General features: G+C 40.7%; 1 protein-coding gene across 1 annotated transcript in view; it reads right to left on the reverse strand.

The window, feature by feature from the left end:
• Positions 1–15,432, reverse strand: part of HPSE (heparanase) — a 41,989-nt gene extending 26,557 nt beyond the window's left edge. Inside the window, exons 1-3 of the mRNA XM_044680727.1 lie at positions 15,142–15,432; positions 10,130–10,275; positions 7,708–7,833 (exon numbers count right to left, since the gene is read on the reverse strand). Coding sequence (XP_044536662.1) covers positions 7,708–7,833; positions 10,130–10,275; positions 15,142–15,347 — 478 coding nt within the window. The 5' untranslated portion in view covers positions 15,348–15,432. The remainder of the gene's footprint in view (positions 1–7,707; positions 7,834–10,129; positions 10,276–15,141) is intronic.
• Positions 15,433–15,635: the final 203 nt, after the last annotated feature.

A 15,635-nucleotide genomic window follows, 5' to 3' on the forward strand; every position in this document is an offset into this window, starting at 1 on the left:
CTGAATTACCTGAGTAACTATAGGTGTGAAGACCCGGCCTTAATGATGAAAAAGGCTGAAAAGCTGAAACTAATCTATCGGGTCGTTTGGTGTTTTCTAGGTGTTCCATGTGTTTCTTACTTCCATAATGTCTGCGGTCTATCAAGGAATTATAATTATTAAGGTTTGAAAAGACCTCTTGGGAAAGGGCTGAGATAGCAGAGTACCATGGAGAACAGCCCAGTTCCTCCACCATGCCCCCTCCACAATGATCTAGACAACATACCAGATTGAAACCTTATTGGAAACTCAAGAAAAAACTTCTAGTGAGTCATTGTGGATAGGAAAGCCCAATGCCATTGGAGACAGGGTTGGTCAGGAGCTTGTCACATGGAACTTTCTAGTGCCCATGAACTAAAAGAGTATCAGGGTAGGTAGAAGTCCAGGGAAACAGGATACAAGGGGACCAACTGGAAGCTGTTACTCACAACCCAGTTCATGGTCATAGATGCAGAGTCACTGATGAGAGGACCTGTGAATAGGGGTGTTGAAAAAAAGGACTTGAAGGCACTCCTTGTATACTGAGCAATAAATAAAATCAAAAGCCAGGAGTAGTCATGGAGCACTGACCCCAAGAACAGAGCAAATTCTTCTAGCCTCCAGCCTTGGCTGAAGCCTATAGTGGACAAGGGGAGAAATGGGGAACTGGTATTTGGTGGGAGACTTCAGTATACCCAGACCCCTCTCTACATGTAAAATGCTATTCTTCTCCTGACAGAGATAAAGGATTAAGAATCCAGAATAAGACAATTTTTTTTGGACATGGCCAGTGTGGATATCTATTTTGTTTGAGCACATATACTTGTAATGAAGGTTTTGTCTTTCATTCTCATTTGGGTTGGGAGGAGATGGAATGGAAGAGAGAGAAGGCAGATTTTTCATTAAAAAAAAAAAAAGAATTTAACGTAATTATAATATATTATTATATAGTTATATAATATAATTTAAAACGTCTTAAAAACAAAATATCTAATAAGACTTATAGAATAAAAAAATTAACAGTATCAAAAAAGAAAGGATAAATTAACAACCAATGGATAATTTTTATAATTATTAGGATCTATTTCCTCCAATTTTATGCCAATAAAACTGAAACTCTTAATAAAATAGATGGACCTCAAATTGGATCCACACAAATCAACATTTCTTTATAGTACCAACAAAACCCAGCAGGAAGAGATAAGAAGAGGAATTTCATTTCTTATTAAGATAACTACAGAAATATAAAATACTTAGGCGTCTGTCAAGACAAGAATTTTATGGCACAATTATAAAATATTCTTTATAAAAATAAGTATAGATCTAAATAACTGGACAAATATTAATTACTTTTGGTTAGGTCATCAATATAAAGTGACATTACCTAACTTACTTTGCTTATTCATCATATTACTTTATAGAACTAGAAATAATAACAAAATTCATCCAGAGCAGTGATGGACAACTTTTTGAGCTTGGTGTCAAAATTCACCAAAAAAAACAAGCATAACTCGGGTGGTGTGTCACTTCAAGAAAAAGACCACAATTTCGCGATATTTAATTTAAATAACAAAAATGTATAATTGTAATATATAACTGTATTTAATAAACCAGAATAGGTAAATGAATATAGGTAGAATTGTCATTGATAGTACACAGAGTGTCTACACTACACTATAGCAAATGTTTCATCCTCAGCATACTGCCCCATACTTCTCTGTATGCAGCCGCATGTCATCGAAAATGGCTACACGTGTCAGTGCTGACATGTGTATCATAGGTTTGCCATTACCAATATGGAGAAATAAAAGACCAAGAATCTCAAGGGAATTAGTAAAAAAAGATACTGCCTATCAGTATGTAATCACAAACTATTCCTCAAACCCATAATCATCAAAATAATTGGTACAGAGTAAGAAAGAGGTTGATTGGTGGAACAAATTAGGTACACAAGTACACAGGACCCTAGTGTTTGGAAAATCCAAAGATCTTATCTACTGGGGCAAGACCTTATAGTCTTCAAGAAAAACTGCTGGGAAAACTAGACAGTAGTTTGGCAGAAACTAGATATAGACCAACATTTTACGCTGTATACTAAGACAAGCTCCAAATGGGAACATGATTTGGACACAGAGGGTGACATAAAAAAACAAATTCAAGGAGCATGGAAGAAATTACCTTTAAGATCTAAGAAGATTTCAGGAGCAAACAAGAGAGTAAATATACACACACATCACAGGAATTAAAATAGATAATTCTGATAATAAAAATTTAAGAGTTTATGTACAAGTAAAACCAATGTGGCTAAAATTAGAAGATTAAGTAGGAAAGTGGGGAGGGAGGAATCTTTGCAGCAAGTTACTCTGGTAAAAGTCTCATTTCTAAGTTAGAAGGGAACTGATTTAAATATAAAAGAATAAAAGCCATTTCCAAATTGAGAAATAGTCAAAGGATATAAAGAGGCAGATTTCAGGGGATTAAATTCAAGCTATCAACAGCATATGAAAAATGCTCTAAGTCACAAATAATTAAGATATGCAAATTAAAACAATTCAAAGATACAACAGAATATTGTGCTGTAAGAAATGATGAAGAGGATGATTTCAGAGAATTTGAGAAGACTCATAGAAACTTATGCCAAGGAAAGTAGAATAGTAGAACAATTTATACAGTAACAACTATGCTGGAAAGATAATTTTGAAAGACTTAGGAAATCCGATTACGATAATAATCATTCACAATTCCAGAGAACTTATTATGAAACATGTTACCTCCTCAAGATAGTGGTGATAGACCAAATATAAATGAAGTATATGTATCAGTGAAGGCAAACCTATAGTGTGGGTGCCAAAGAAGGCACACAGCTCCCACCCCCCCACCACTACCCCCAGTTTGTTACTAGAAAGGCAGAGAGACTTGGGAGGAGCTGCTCCCCTCCCCCTCTCCACTGTGCCTGATGAGATTATTTCACACCCCCCACCCCTCTGCCCAGCAGCTCAATGGGAGCCCACAGTGGGTAAGGGGGTCTGTTCACAGGGGCAGAACATCACTCCCCTCCCCTGTCTGTGTGAGGGGCAGGCCATGCCTGGCACTTGGTGTGGTCTCTGGGGAGTCGAAGGGGAGGAAGGAAAGGCTTGCCAGCACTCCATCTCTAAAAGGTTCACCATCACCGATATATATATATATATATATATATATATTTTAGACATGTCTAACAAATGATGATATAATAGTTCCAGGGCTGGAGTCAGGAAGACTCCATTTTTCCCGAGTTCAAATCTGGCCTCATACTTACTGGCTAGGTGACCCTCAATAGGCCACTTAACTACTTGCCAGTTTCTTCATATGCAAAATGAGCTAGAGGAAGAAATGGCAAATCATTCCCAAGAGTTGGCTATGCTCCCCAAATGACTGAATTTAAGAATTTGTCTTGCTTGACAATGTTTATAATGGGTTTCTCTTTCTTAATGAAGGGAGAAGATGGAAAGGAGAGAATTTGGAATTGAAAATAAAAACTGAATTAAAAAAAAGAAAGTATTCTAGTAGTTTCCATCTTTTAAAACCATAGAATTTTTGAGCAGGATAAAACTTTTAAAAATTCTTTATCGCAACTCAGTGGTTTCACAGATAAACAATTTGAGAGGCAGGGGCCTAAGTGTGCAAGTTCTTATACTGATGTCCCTTTAGTGGTTTGTGGATCCATTTCAGGAGATCTGTGAATTCGGTAAGACCTGAAGTCAACTCTGGCCTCAGATACTGACTATGTAGGACCTTGGATAAGTCACTTAACTGCCCTTTCTCTCAATTTCCATAACCTTAAAATGAAAACAGCAGCATCTTCTTCACAGGGTTGTTGTTAGGACCAAGAGAGAGTGGTGAGATGCTTAGCACAGTGCCTGGCACAAAGCAGGTGCTATATAAATGCCAGTTATTATCCCCAATGTACGCATAAAGAAACTGACTGGGGCAGAGGTTAATGACTTGTCCAGTGTCACACAGTAAGTGTCAAGGGCTAGCTTTGAACTTGGGCCTTCCTGTCTTTAGATCCCAAGGCCCACCCTAGTTAAGACAGGGTTAAGGACTGGATTGTGTTTTCATGAGTAGAGGGTGAGCAAACTCCCTTTGCAAATCAGGTCAGAAATTAGCTAAGTGGCTTATAAAGGGTTACAAAGCCAGGACATGTCTGAGACAGGATCTGATCTTCAGGCTTTAGGTCAGCTGTCACCCGGATACAATGATTATGAAAGCCAAACAACACTGTTCTAGGCAAAGAATCCCCCTGAGGGCAGACACACCCGTGGGCCCATCGGGTCTGAAATGAGCTCACATCCGGCTGTCCTATGTTTCCCTCATCTTCTCCTGGGGCTCCCCAGAGGCCCTGGGACTCAGCTAAATAAATGGACTGCAGTTCCTGTTCTCAGGGTGAACTGATCTGAGCTGCACCCCAGGGTCCAAGCCAGAAGGCTATCCGGGCTGAGGCTTCTAAGCACCGCTGAACCCTGCCATCCTTGGCTGGGGCTTCACAACAGCCCTGTAAATAGAAACCAAATGTCTACGTGCTTCCCTAACATTGCCCTGGTGAGCAGATGCCTGCCTAAGCAGGGAAATGTGTCAGATAAATAAGCTTAAAAATTTTAGCCAAATCCAGATGCTTCTAACGATCTGAATTTGGCATCAAATTCATAAAAACAGAAAGGTTTCATTTTCGGATCAGTCATTCATTGAGGCAGCAGCATGAGAGAGGAGAGACACAGAGATGGTTGGAGGCAGGAAGCTCTTGGTTCTAGTTCAGGCTCTGACAGCAATGAATCAATAAACAAACATTTATTCGGTGTCTACTATGTGCCAGGCCTTCAGTCAACTCACTTTCCCTTGACTGGGGCCTCCGTGAGGTCTGCCTTGGTGGAGGGTAAGTCCACACCCGAGTGTCCCTCACCTATGCAATCACAGGCCCACATGCCCTTCCACTCCAAAAACGATTCAGGTAAACGATACTATGGTAGGAAAGTTTCAGATGGGGCAGAAAGTCTCTCCAACTGCTGTCCAGATTGAGTGAGGAGGGGGCAGGGCAGCTAGGTGACTCGGTGGTTAGAAAGCCAGGCCTGGATCAAATTTGATCTCGGACACATGACCCTGGGCAAGTCACTTAACCCCCATTGTCCAGCCCTTACTGCTCTTCTGCCTCAGAACCAATACTAAGTAGTAGATCCTGAGGTTTAAAAAAAAGACCCAAGCAGGATCTGTCCTCATGGAGCTAGGATACAAATAAGGGTTACTCGTTTTTTTTACTAGTTACAAGGACAATGTTACTAACAAGATATTAGAGAACTGGACCATCCAAAGGGGAGCTGATCAGAATCCTCACCCTGGCATTATTCTATAGGTAAAATCCCATTGTAAGGAGATTTTCTAATACTACTGATAATTAAATACCCAGGACAGATGTGGAGCTGGCCAAGAGCAAGACTCAGAGTGTTTTGTCATAGTTATGTTCTCTTGGCCATGTTAGTGGAACTTCCAGACCTCCCAGAACACATCTATAACATTCTAGAGAATTTGGGGGGTCTAGAGACTCGAGTTCAAGTACCATCTTTGCCACATACTCAACTAGGTGGACACAGATAAGTCCCTGACATCTGAGCCTCAGTTTCCTCATCTGTAACATAGTAGACATTTCCCCCCAGGACTGATACAATGAAATAGGGATAATGATACATTTCTAGCTGTACAATATTAAGTGGATCATTTGAAATAAGATAATCAGATGCCACAGTTCCTGTTCTCCAATTCCTAAAGAGAAACTTTTCTCCTTGGATCTTGCAAGTAAAGAAAAACCATGGCAGTGGCAATAAATTAGCTCCTTCATTTTAGGGAGAATTCAAAAACAAAAAAAACCCCAAAGCATAATGCAGAGAGCAACATAATTAAAACATACTCCTTTTATAAAGATTAATACCCATTTGGAGTTATTGTGAATCCAGTCCAAACTGCCAGAATTAGTGATACTGTTGTCTTCAGGAAGATATACCCTTCCCAGTCTGAAACATTAATCTCATAAAAAAAAAAAAAAAAAAGATTCTCTAAAATGTGATATGAATTGAAGCAGTTATATGAATGAAAAAGGAAAATAATTCACTGAAGGATAACACTATAAAGAACAACTTTGGAGGCAGCTGGGTGGCATTGTAGATAGGACACCAGGCCTAGAATCTGGAGAACCCGAGTTCAAATCTGGCCTCAGACACTCCCTAGTGGTGCGACCCTGGTGTGACTACTTAATGCCCCTTTGCCTAGCCCTTGCCCTTGTGTTGTTGGAAATTTTGGGGTCCTTGAATTACATTTCCCATGAGCCCACTGGCTTCCTGTCCTTATGTGATGACGTAGACAGGAGGATAAAATTGAGTGGCTGGCCTGGCTTCCAATCCAGCAGCATGGTGGCGGCAGGTAACAGCACATCTTTTAAACTGACTTAGCTAGCATGGCACGTGGCTTCATTTTCTAATGGCCACTAATAAATCTATAAAAACCATAATATTTCTAAAGCTATCTTTTATATTCATTTTATTTCTTACACCCTTCTGTATTAAAAGTTGTTAATAAGAAAGAAAATAAGGACAAAAAAAAAAACAACTTTGAAATATGTCAAAAATGTCCCCAGACTCCTTTTGATTAAACATGTTGTCCTCCTGATAGAGGCAATGGACTCAAGGAACAGAGACAGACATTTTGGGATATGACCACCACGTGGATTCATTTGGTTAGTCTGTGCTTCTTTGTTGCATTTTTATTTTTATTTTTTAGTATTTAAGTTTAGGAGAAGAGGGTGAATTAACAATAGGATTAAAAAAAAATAGCACTGTTGAAACATTTTCCCAAAAGCAAGTTTGGAAGGAAGCACGACCAAGCAGTACTATCTGGAAAGTAATATGTGGACTTGTAGACTTTTTAAAAAAGTGGAATGAAAAATTCCATTTCAAATAGTCTTTTTGTGTTCTGCTGTGTACGTGAAAATGCTCTCCTTTTTAGTAATTAATTTAAAATAAAAAATTCTGAAAGTTTTTTTTTTTAATGCAGTTTTAATAAAAATGTTGGATGCTCCAAACTATCTGAACTCAAAGACCAATCCTTCCTACTTCTTAGAATTTTACATGAATTAAGCTTAGCTTCTGTAGTCTGGGCAGGCAGGCTATCTTGAATATGGACAAATCACTTTTTTCAGGTTCTACTATTGTTATTTATTATGCTAGTTATAACACATGGAGGCAGCCCCTGGGCCTAAGTCCGGAAGACCTGAGTTTAAATCTGGTCTCAGACTAGCTGTGTCGCCCTGGGCAAGTCACTTGGGCTCTATTTGCCTCAATCCACTGGAGAAGGAAATGACAAACCACTCCAATATCTTTGCCAAGAAAACTGTATAATGGGGGGAAGACGGAAGAAAGCAGTTTAGTAAGAGAACATTTGTGGTTTGATCCAAGACTTCCATCTCTTTGACTTAGCCTGAAGTCCATTAGTCAGCACACTAGCTCATCCCCCTGGATTTATTTCCCAACAACTCCCAGGGGCCTCCAAGGCGTTCTAGAGGTGTGGAACAGCTGGGACTTCTAGAACAACAATCAGTGCTCTACCCGGCTGGTTGCCCAAGAGTACTCCTGAGGTCAGACTACCCTACCAGCCATCTGCATCTCTTACTTGTGAAGGTGCCATTGTTGTGTTTGTTCTCATGTTGTTCTTTGAGGAGTCGCACTTCCTGAACGGGCCACTCCAATTGTAACCGCTCCTTCACCTCGCGAGGGATAGGACCCAAATTACAAGAATCTGCAGTAGAAGGAAGTGCCGTGAGTTAATTTTGAAACTTCACATGCTATGTGTACGTTCTCTGAAAGGCGCCTAGCTAGTGTGGTTGCTAGAGGACCAGATTTGTAATCAGAAAGACTTGAGTTTGAATCCTGTCTCAGATACATAGTAGCTATGTGACTCTGGGTAAGTCACTTGCCCTTGTCTATAAAAAGGGGATAACGATATCCCCTATTGAAGCAACTAGGTGGCACACTAGATGGAACACTGGGTCTGGGGTCAGAAAGACATGATTTCAAATCCAGTCTTTGACCTGTTTTTTTCAAAACCAACTTGTATGACCTTAGATGAGTCCCTTAACTTGTATTTGCCTCAGTTTCCTCTTTGGTGTAGCATTAGGCAAGTCAAGGCCAAGTTACATCGGAATTGTTGAGCTACCCTGCTGGAGGGAGTTTCCAAGAGGGGACTCTATATCAATAAAACCCCAAGAATTATGGCAAATCATCTTTTTTAGTATCTTTTTCTTTTTTAAACTCTTACCTTTTATCTTAGAATTGCTACTATTAATTAGTTCCAAGGCAGAAGAGTGGTAAGGGCTAGGCATGGGGGTTAAATGACTTGCCCAGGGTCACACAGCTAGGAAGTGTCTGAGGCCAGATTTGAACCCAGGAGACTTCCTGTCTTCAGGCCTGACACTCTATCCACTGAGCCATCTAGCTGCCCCCATTCTAGGACCTATTCAAAGAAAACACCAAAATAAAAGAGTCCGAAATGACTGGAAAACTGGTAACGTGATCCACAAAATCCTCCTATAAAGCAAGTACTATTAACATCATCATCCCCATTTTACAGAGGAGGTTAAGTAACTTGCCTCAGTGAACTCAGTGAGTTAGCAAGTGCTAGAGGTCAAATTCAAACCCAAGCTGCCAAGGCCAGTGTTTGATCCACTACTCTACCTTTTTTTTTCTTTCCCAAAAAAGAAAAACATTACAAAATTTTAAGTGTGCATGTGACCGTGCTCTCCTGGGTCCTATGGAAAGGTGACAATGGAGGCAGGAGAAAGGTGGTTATGTGAGGAAGGCTGACCTTTTCTTTTAAAGTGGGTACATTGTTTTTACATGTAATTGGAAAAAAAAAAACATTACTGAAGAGTAAGAAAAAAGTTGGTGTATTACTTGGCGTATATATAAGAGGGCAAAATGAACAGGATGAAGGAGCCCCCCTTAAATCCCATTAGATTGTGACAAAATCAGGAAAGGGGAGAATGGAATAAGCTTGCATATAGTGACTGCTATGCGCCGGGTACTTTTTACAAATATTATCCCATTTGGTCCTTATAACAACCCTGAGAAGTAGGTGCTGTAATTATGCCCATTTTCTAGTTAAAGAGACTGAGGCAAATAAAGGTGAAGTGACTTGCTCAGGTTCACATAGCAAATATGTTAAGGTGAGATCTGAACTCAGGTCTTCCTGACTCCAAGCCCAGCTCTCTGTCTACTGAGCCACCAGCTGCCTCAAGTCATGTGCAACTAGAAATAGCTGACATTCAGATGACTTCCTGTCAAAGCTGCATAGTCTAGTCCTTTGGCTACTAGCCCAGATCCCTGGGACCAAAATGATGTTTTAAGAACAACACGAAAAATGCCACTAATATTAGCACAAAGAGCAAAAGGAGAGTGTCAAAGGCTTCTTGATAAGTAAAAGACAAATTTTCCTATTTAAAGTAATAAGAAGTGTATTTTCCAGAGGATTTTATTATTGTTCTTTTTAATTAACCAGAAGTATTTTAAATGTGTGACTAATGGGAAAAGACTAATACAATCTTAAAAATGAAATCTTTTCGATAAATCAATCCTTACTTCCTCATAGCTGGCCCCACTCCTGTGTTCCCAATCTTCCTAGCTACTTATTGAAAAAAAAAAAAGTGTGTGTGTGGGGTATTAGAATGAACCCATAAAATTTTTTTAAATAAACATTTCTCTCAAATTATTATTAGTGGATCCAGAGTAAATGTCCTTGTTTCTCGAAATGATACAAAACCAAAGCAAACCACAGGCAAACATATGACTAACTCAAGAAGACATAAGTTGAAAAATACCACCTTTAAAAAAAAAATCACTTGGCTGGGGGCAGCTAGGTGGCTCAGTGAATTCAGAGCCAAGCTTAGAGACAGGAGGTCCTGGATTAGAATCTAACCCCAGACACTTCCTAGCTGTGTGACCCTGGGCAAGTCCTTTAACCTCCATTGCCTAGCCCTTACCAATACATGCATGATATTGATTCTAAGATGGAAAGTAAGGATTATTTTAAAAATCACCTGGGTTGACTTGAGATTCCCAGTAACTGCTTTCCTCAAAGGTTGATTCCTTCTTTGGGTCAAAGATCATGAAGTCAGTCTTGGTGCCACCAAATCTCAAGTAGGCAGGAGATAAGCCACTGGCTAAGGTTCGAAGCCTTTGGGAACTGAGAAACAGGGTTTCATCAAATTAATAAAAAGTACATTTTCACTCAGAAAATCTAGTTGATGGGTCAGTGGGTTTGTTCATTTATTGATTTATTTATTTGAGCCCTTACCTTCTGTCTTGGAATCAATAGTGTGTATTGGTTCCAAGGCAGAAGAGTGGTAAGGGCTAGGCAATGGGAGTCAAGTGACTTGCCCAGGGTCACACAGCTGGGAAGTGTCGGAGGCTAGATTTGAGCCTAGGACCTCCCATCTCTAGACCTGACTCTCAATCCACAGAGTCACCCAGCCACTCCCAAAATACTCTTTATTAAGGGAGGGTGTGACTCTTTGAGGGGAAGGGAAGACAAGGCAACAGCAATATATCCAGAATGGAACTGGAATCAGGAAAAGGATCTGGCCTCAAAAATTTACTAGCTGTGTGGCCTTAGGCAAGTCATATAACCTGTTTGCTTGCTTCCTCATCTATAGAGAATCTATGCACCACCCTAGGGTTGTTATGAGGATTAAGTAGGATATTATAAATCACTTAGCACAGAGCCATTTAATAAATGCTTGTTCCCTTCCCCTACAAACCTGAAATTATTTGCATATGTGATTGGGGATTCTCTTTCTTTATGGCTCAAGGACTTGAAGTTAATGATAAGACCCTCAACTGAAAGTCATAGTGGATCATTTCCATTCTTTTCCCCAGAGCTAGTGGAACTCCCAGCATCCAGAGAAGGATTAATAACTAACGTTTAGAGGCTTAAAAATAAGGAAGGAGGGAGCAGCTGGGAGTGGTTTGCTATTTCCTTCTTCTCTAGCTCCAGATGAGGTACTAAGGCAAACAGGGTTAAGTGACTTGCACATGTCATGCAGCTAGTAAGTGTCTGGGTATAAAAATCTTATTTATTTAAACAGTGTCTCAGATTGAAATGTCTGAGGCCAGATTTGAACTTAGGTCTTCCTGACTCTATCCACTCTGCCATCTAAACATACAACTTAAAAAGAAATGCTAGCTATAAATAATTGGAAGCTTCATGATCAATCCTTAATTTTATGTTCTTTGGTATACATGCAAATGTATATTTTGTTTCAGAATTTCAGAACAAAAAAGTTCAGAAAAAAAAAGTCTTCTGCCTTAGAATTGACACTAAATATTGATTCCATGGCAGAAGAGTAGTAAGTGTAGGCAAATGGGGTTGCATAGCTAGAAAGTATCTGAGGCTAGATTTGAACCCAGGACCTGGTTCTCTATCCAGTCACCCGGTTGCCCCATAAGTAACTTAAAAAAAAAAAAGAAAAAAGAAAAAAAATGACCTAATCTATTCTCTTTTACAGAATTCTAGAGTAATGCAGTGACTTTCCACAGTTAGTAGCCAAGACCCTAGTCTTGGTCTTGCCCAGTTTTTTTTTTGGCTTAAAGTCTGGTGTTCTATTCACTTTGGAGTGTTGCCTCAACAAAATGACCAACGGCAAGCTATCTCTGTGGTCAGTGAAGATAGCTTGGTGGTTTGTTGTATAGCCAGCTGGATCTGGAAGACCTGAATTATCACTTACCTCTGTCTGCCTCAGTTTCTTCAATTATGAAATAAGGATAATTATAACTCCTGCCTCCTAGGGTTGTAGGGAGGACAACTTGAGATATTATCTGGAAAGTGCCATGTATACCTTAAATTTCCCATGATTTCCTCTTTTTACTTCCCCTTAGCTGCAGATACCCTAGATTTTGCCATCAGCCATAAATCTATTTCCGGATTCCCAAACTCTGAAGCTTCTGATCATAATCTTTTAGTCTCCTATCTTTCCCTTTGCCCTAAGGCCCCTAAATCCTACCTTTCTCACTATAGCTTCCAATCCACCACCCCTTAGTTCTTTCCCAGGCCATCCTTCACTTTTGCTCTAGCTATACTTTTCTTCTTCTGTATCTTGGTCCCAGGGACCATGTCCTACACATCTAAATTCTTTGCCCTCTTACTATATTGCTGATCTTACCTGGCAATACTTCTACTGTCTGTTGCCTTCTCATTGAATCATTAAATCATTAAATGAATCATTAAAGAAATCATTCAATTGGGTCCATTATAGATTTATGCTACATAATCTCAACTGAGCCTTCATTGAAGCAAAGCAATGTTTACCCTTTCCTAATCAGTTCAGTACCACAGAAGCTGTTCTAAATCTTTTTATCTGTACTTAAAACTTTCCATCCTCTCAAAAAAAAAAAAATCTTATCTCATTTATCTCTAACAAAAAAATGAGGATATTCAGGAAGAGAGTTCCCTCTTTTATCCTTATCATTCACCTTTCTTATCTATCTCTTTCTTCATCCTCACATGGGGGTAACCCTTCTCCTAGCCAGAGCAAATCCCTCTCCATGCCTCTTCTATTATCATTATTTTCTCACTAATTGTCAATGTCTATATATTGGCTCTTTCCCCAATACCTACAAACAAACCCACATCTTTCCTATCCTCACAAAGACCCTTTCACTGGATCTATCCCATAGGCCATCTGCATATTTCTCTCTTTCCTTTCATAATGAAAGTGCCTGAAAAACACAGCTATAAACCAATGCTTCCTCTTCCTTGCCTCTCACTCTTTCTAAACCCTTTGCTTTCTCACTTCCAACCTCATCATTCTTCTGAAATTCCTCAAAGTGGTCAATAATCTCTTTCTCAATCCTCAATTCTTTCCCTCTCTTCAGTCTTGGACACCCTCTTCTCCTGAAGGAGAGATTTTAGCTTAGACTTGAAGGGACCCAGGGATTCTGGGAGAGGTGCTTTCCAAGATTTGGGGATGGCTACAGAAAAATGTACAGAGGTGGGATGGGAAAAAGCAAGAGGCCACTGTCCCGGGATCACTGAGCACGTGGAAAGGAGTAAGGAATAACAAGACTGGAGAGGTGGGTAGGAAGGAATAATGTTATGAAGGGCTTTAAAAAGCCAAATGTATCTTATATTTGTTCCTTGAGGGAATAGGAAAGTATCAGATCTTTTAGAATTTGGAAAGGCCTGGGAGGGTGACAAAGATCAGACCTACACCTTAATTAAATCAAATATTTGTAAAAGTACTTAGCACAGTGTATAGCACAAAATAGGCAGTTTATACATTTTTATTCCCTCCCCTGCCCCTCCTTTTAGGAATATTACTTTGGCAGTTGAGAAGGACTGGAGTGGGGAGAGACTTGGAACAGGTCCCCCCATCAACCAGCTACTGCAATAGTCTAAGAGTGAAGTTATAGAAGGCAAAGCCTGAAAATCCCATTGAGCAAAGCTCTGGGGGACGTGGTGGCAGTGTCAGAGAAGAGAAGGAGGCAAGTAGGAGAGGCTATAAAGGTGTTATAAAGACAGGACTTGACAACAGACTGGATGTGAGAGAATTTAAAGACAAGTGTGGGTAACTGTGAAGATGCTGATATCTTTAAAAACAACAGGAAAGGGCCAGCTAGGTAGCACAGTGACTAGAGTATCAGGGCTGGAGCTAGAAGTATCTGTATTCAAGTCTGACCTCAGAACACCTCCTAGCTGTGTGACTCTGGTCAAGTCACTTAATCCTGTTTGCCTAGCCATTGCTCTTTGGTCAGAGAATTGATAAGAGGACAGAAGATAATGGTTAAAAAAATAATAATAGGAGGGGGGCAGTTGGGTAGCTCAGTGGATTGAGAGCCAGGCCTAGAGACGTGAGGGAAGTCCTAGGTTCAAATCCGGCCTCAGACACTTCCCAGCTGTGTGACCCTGGGCAAGTCACTTGATCCCCATTGCCTACCCTTACCACTCTTCCACCTATAAGTCAATACACAGAAGTTAGGGTTTAAAATAATAAAAAAAAATAATAATAGGAAAGAAGGGAGGGTTTTTAAGGCAAATTAAGGAGTTTGATTTTAGACTGTTGCGTTAAAGTCTAAAAATGAACCCTTACCCCAAGAACTCACTTGGGAAGTCCCCATTCACATAGGCAGTAACTTAATTATGTATAAAGAAGAATCTCTTCAGTCTATTGCCAATATTAAAAATATAGAAATAGGGGGCAGCTGGGTAGCTCAGTGGATTGAGAGCCAGGCCTAGAGATGGGGGGTCCCAGGTTCGAATCTGGCCTCAGACACTTCCCAGCTGTGTGACCCTGGGCAAGTCACTTGACCCCCATTGCTTACCCTTACCACTCTTCTGCCTTGGAGTCAAAACACAGACCTAAGGTAAGAGTTTATTTAAAAAAAAATGGAAATAGGTCTTGATTAATGATACTGTAAAATTTGAATTGCTTGTTGGCTATGGGAGGGGGTGAGGGAGGAGGGAAAGGAAAGAATATAAATTTTGTAACCATGGAAAAATATTCTAAGTGAATTAATGAAAGAAGTAAATTTAAAAAAAGAATCTTTCATGCAAAGCATAGTGCTAGGCACTGGAAATAACCAATGTCTCTTCTGGCCTTCAACTTTTTTTGAGAGTGAGAGAGTGAAGCGGTCAAACTTCTCTTATGGACCCCATCTCAGAATAAGATTTTTAACTACTTGAGGGAAAGGCCAACTCACCAACTTTCAGCTAGACAGTACTAAAAAGAAAGATGTAATTTTTTTATTCCCTCTTACAGACCTCCTGAAGTCTTATCCAGAGACCCACATTTAGAACACATGTTGTAGTACAACTCCCTTCTGAACATTAAAAAAAAAAAAAAAAGTAATTCTTTGATTGCCTAGGACAATAAATGTAGGTAGAAAGTGCATAGAAACTCCACTGGAGAAGAAAGTTGCTGATTGAAAAAGAAAAAAGGGGAGAGCAGTGGGGAAAAAGGGGTGTTCAGGTGTAGGGAAGGGAAAGGAGGTAGGAAACACGGGGAAAGCAAACAGTATTCAGAGGAGAAGGGCCCGGTGAATGCCATCAACTTACCCCAAGAAGGTGATATATCTGGGGTCGGTAGCCAGGTTGGCATCGATGGTAATGGAGAGGAAAGCCGGGCTCACCTCCTGCACCTTGACTTCCGTGCGCAGGTCGAGTTTCAAGACTTCGGGAAGCGGCTCCGAAACCGCCAGGGGGCTCCCTGAAAGCTGCGTGGGGAGCCCCATCAGATGTAATAGGAGTATCCAGAGCAGCATCGCGGACACCCGAACGCTGGGATGCTTCTCGGCCTCGTGGGGCAACTCAGCCAGCAGCAGCGACCCAGCACAGGGAGACTGGACAGCGCCGCTGCCGCAGCCTCCTCCTCCTTCTCTGAATCCTTTCCCCTCCCTTTCTACCCCTTCCCCCTCCTCCTCTGCCCCCTCCTCTCCAAGTCCATCCTCCTCCTTCCCTTAGTTCTCCCCCTTCTCCCCTCCTTCCTTCTTTTTTCCCCCTCTCTTCCTCCTCCTCCCTTCCCTCCCCCCCCCTCCCCCTTTCTCTCTCCC

Source organism: Gracilinanus agilis, chromosome 6 (genome assembly GCF_016433145.1).
Source record: "Gracilinanus agilis isolate LMUSP501 chromosome 6, AgileGrace, whole genome shotgun sequence".
NCBI lineage: Eukaryota > Metazoa > Chordata > Mammalia > Didelphimorphia > Didelphidae > Gracilinanus > Gracilinanus agilis.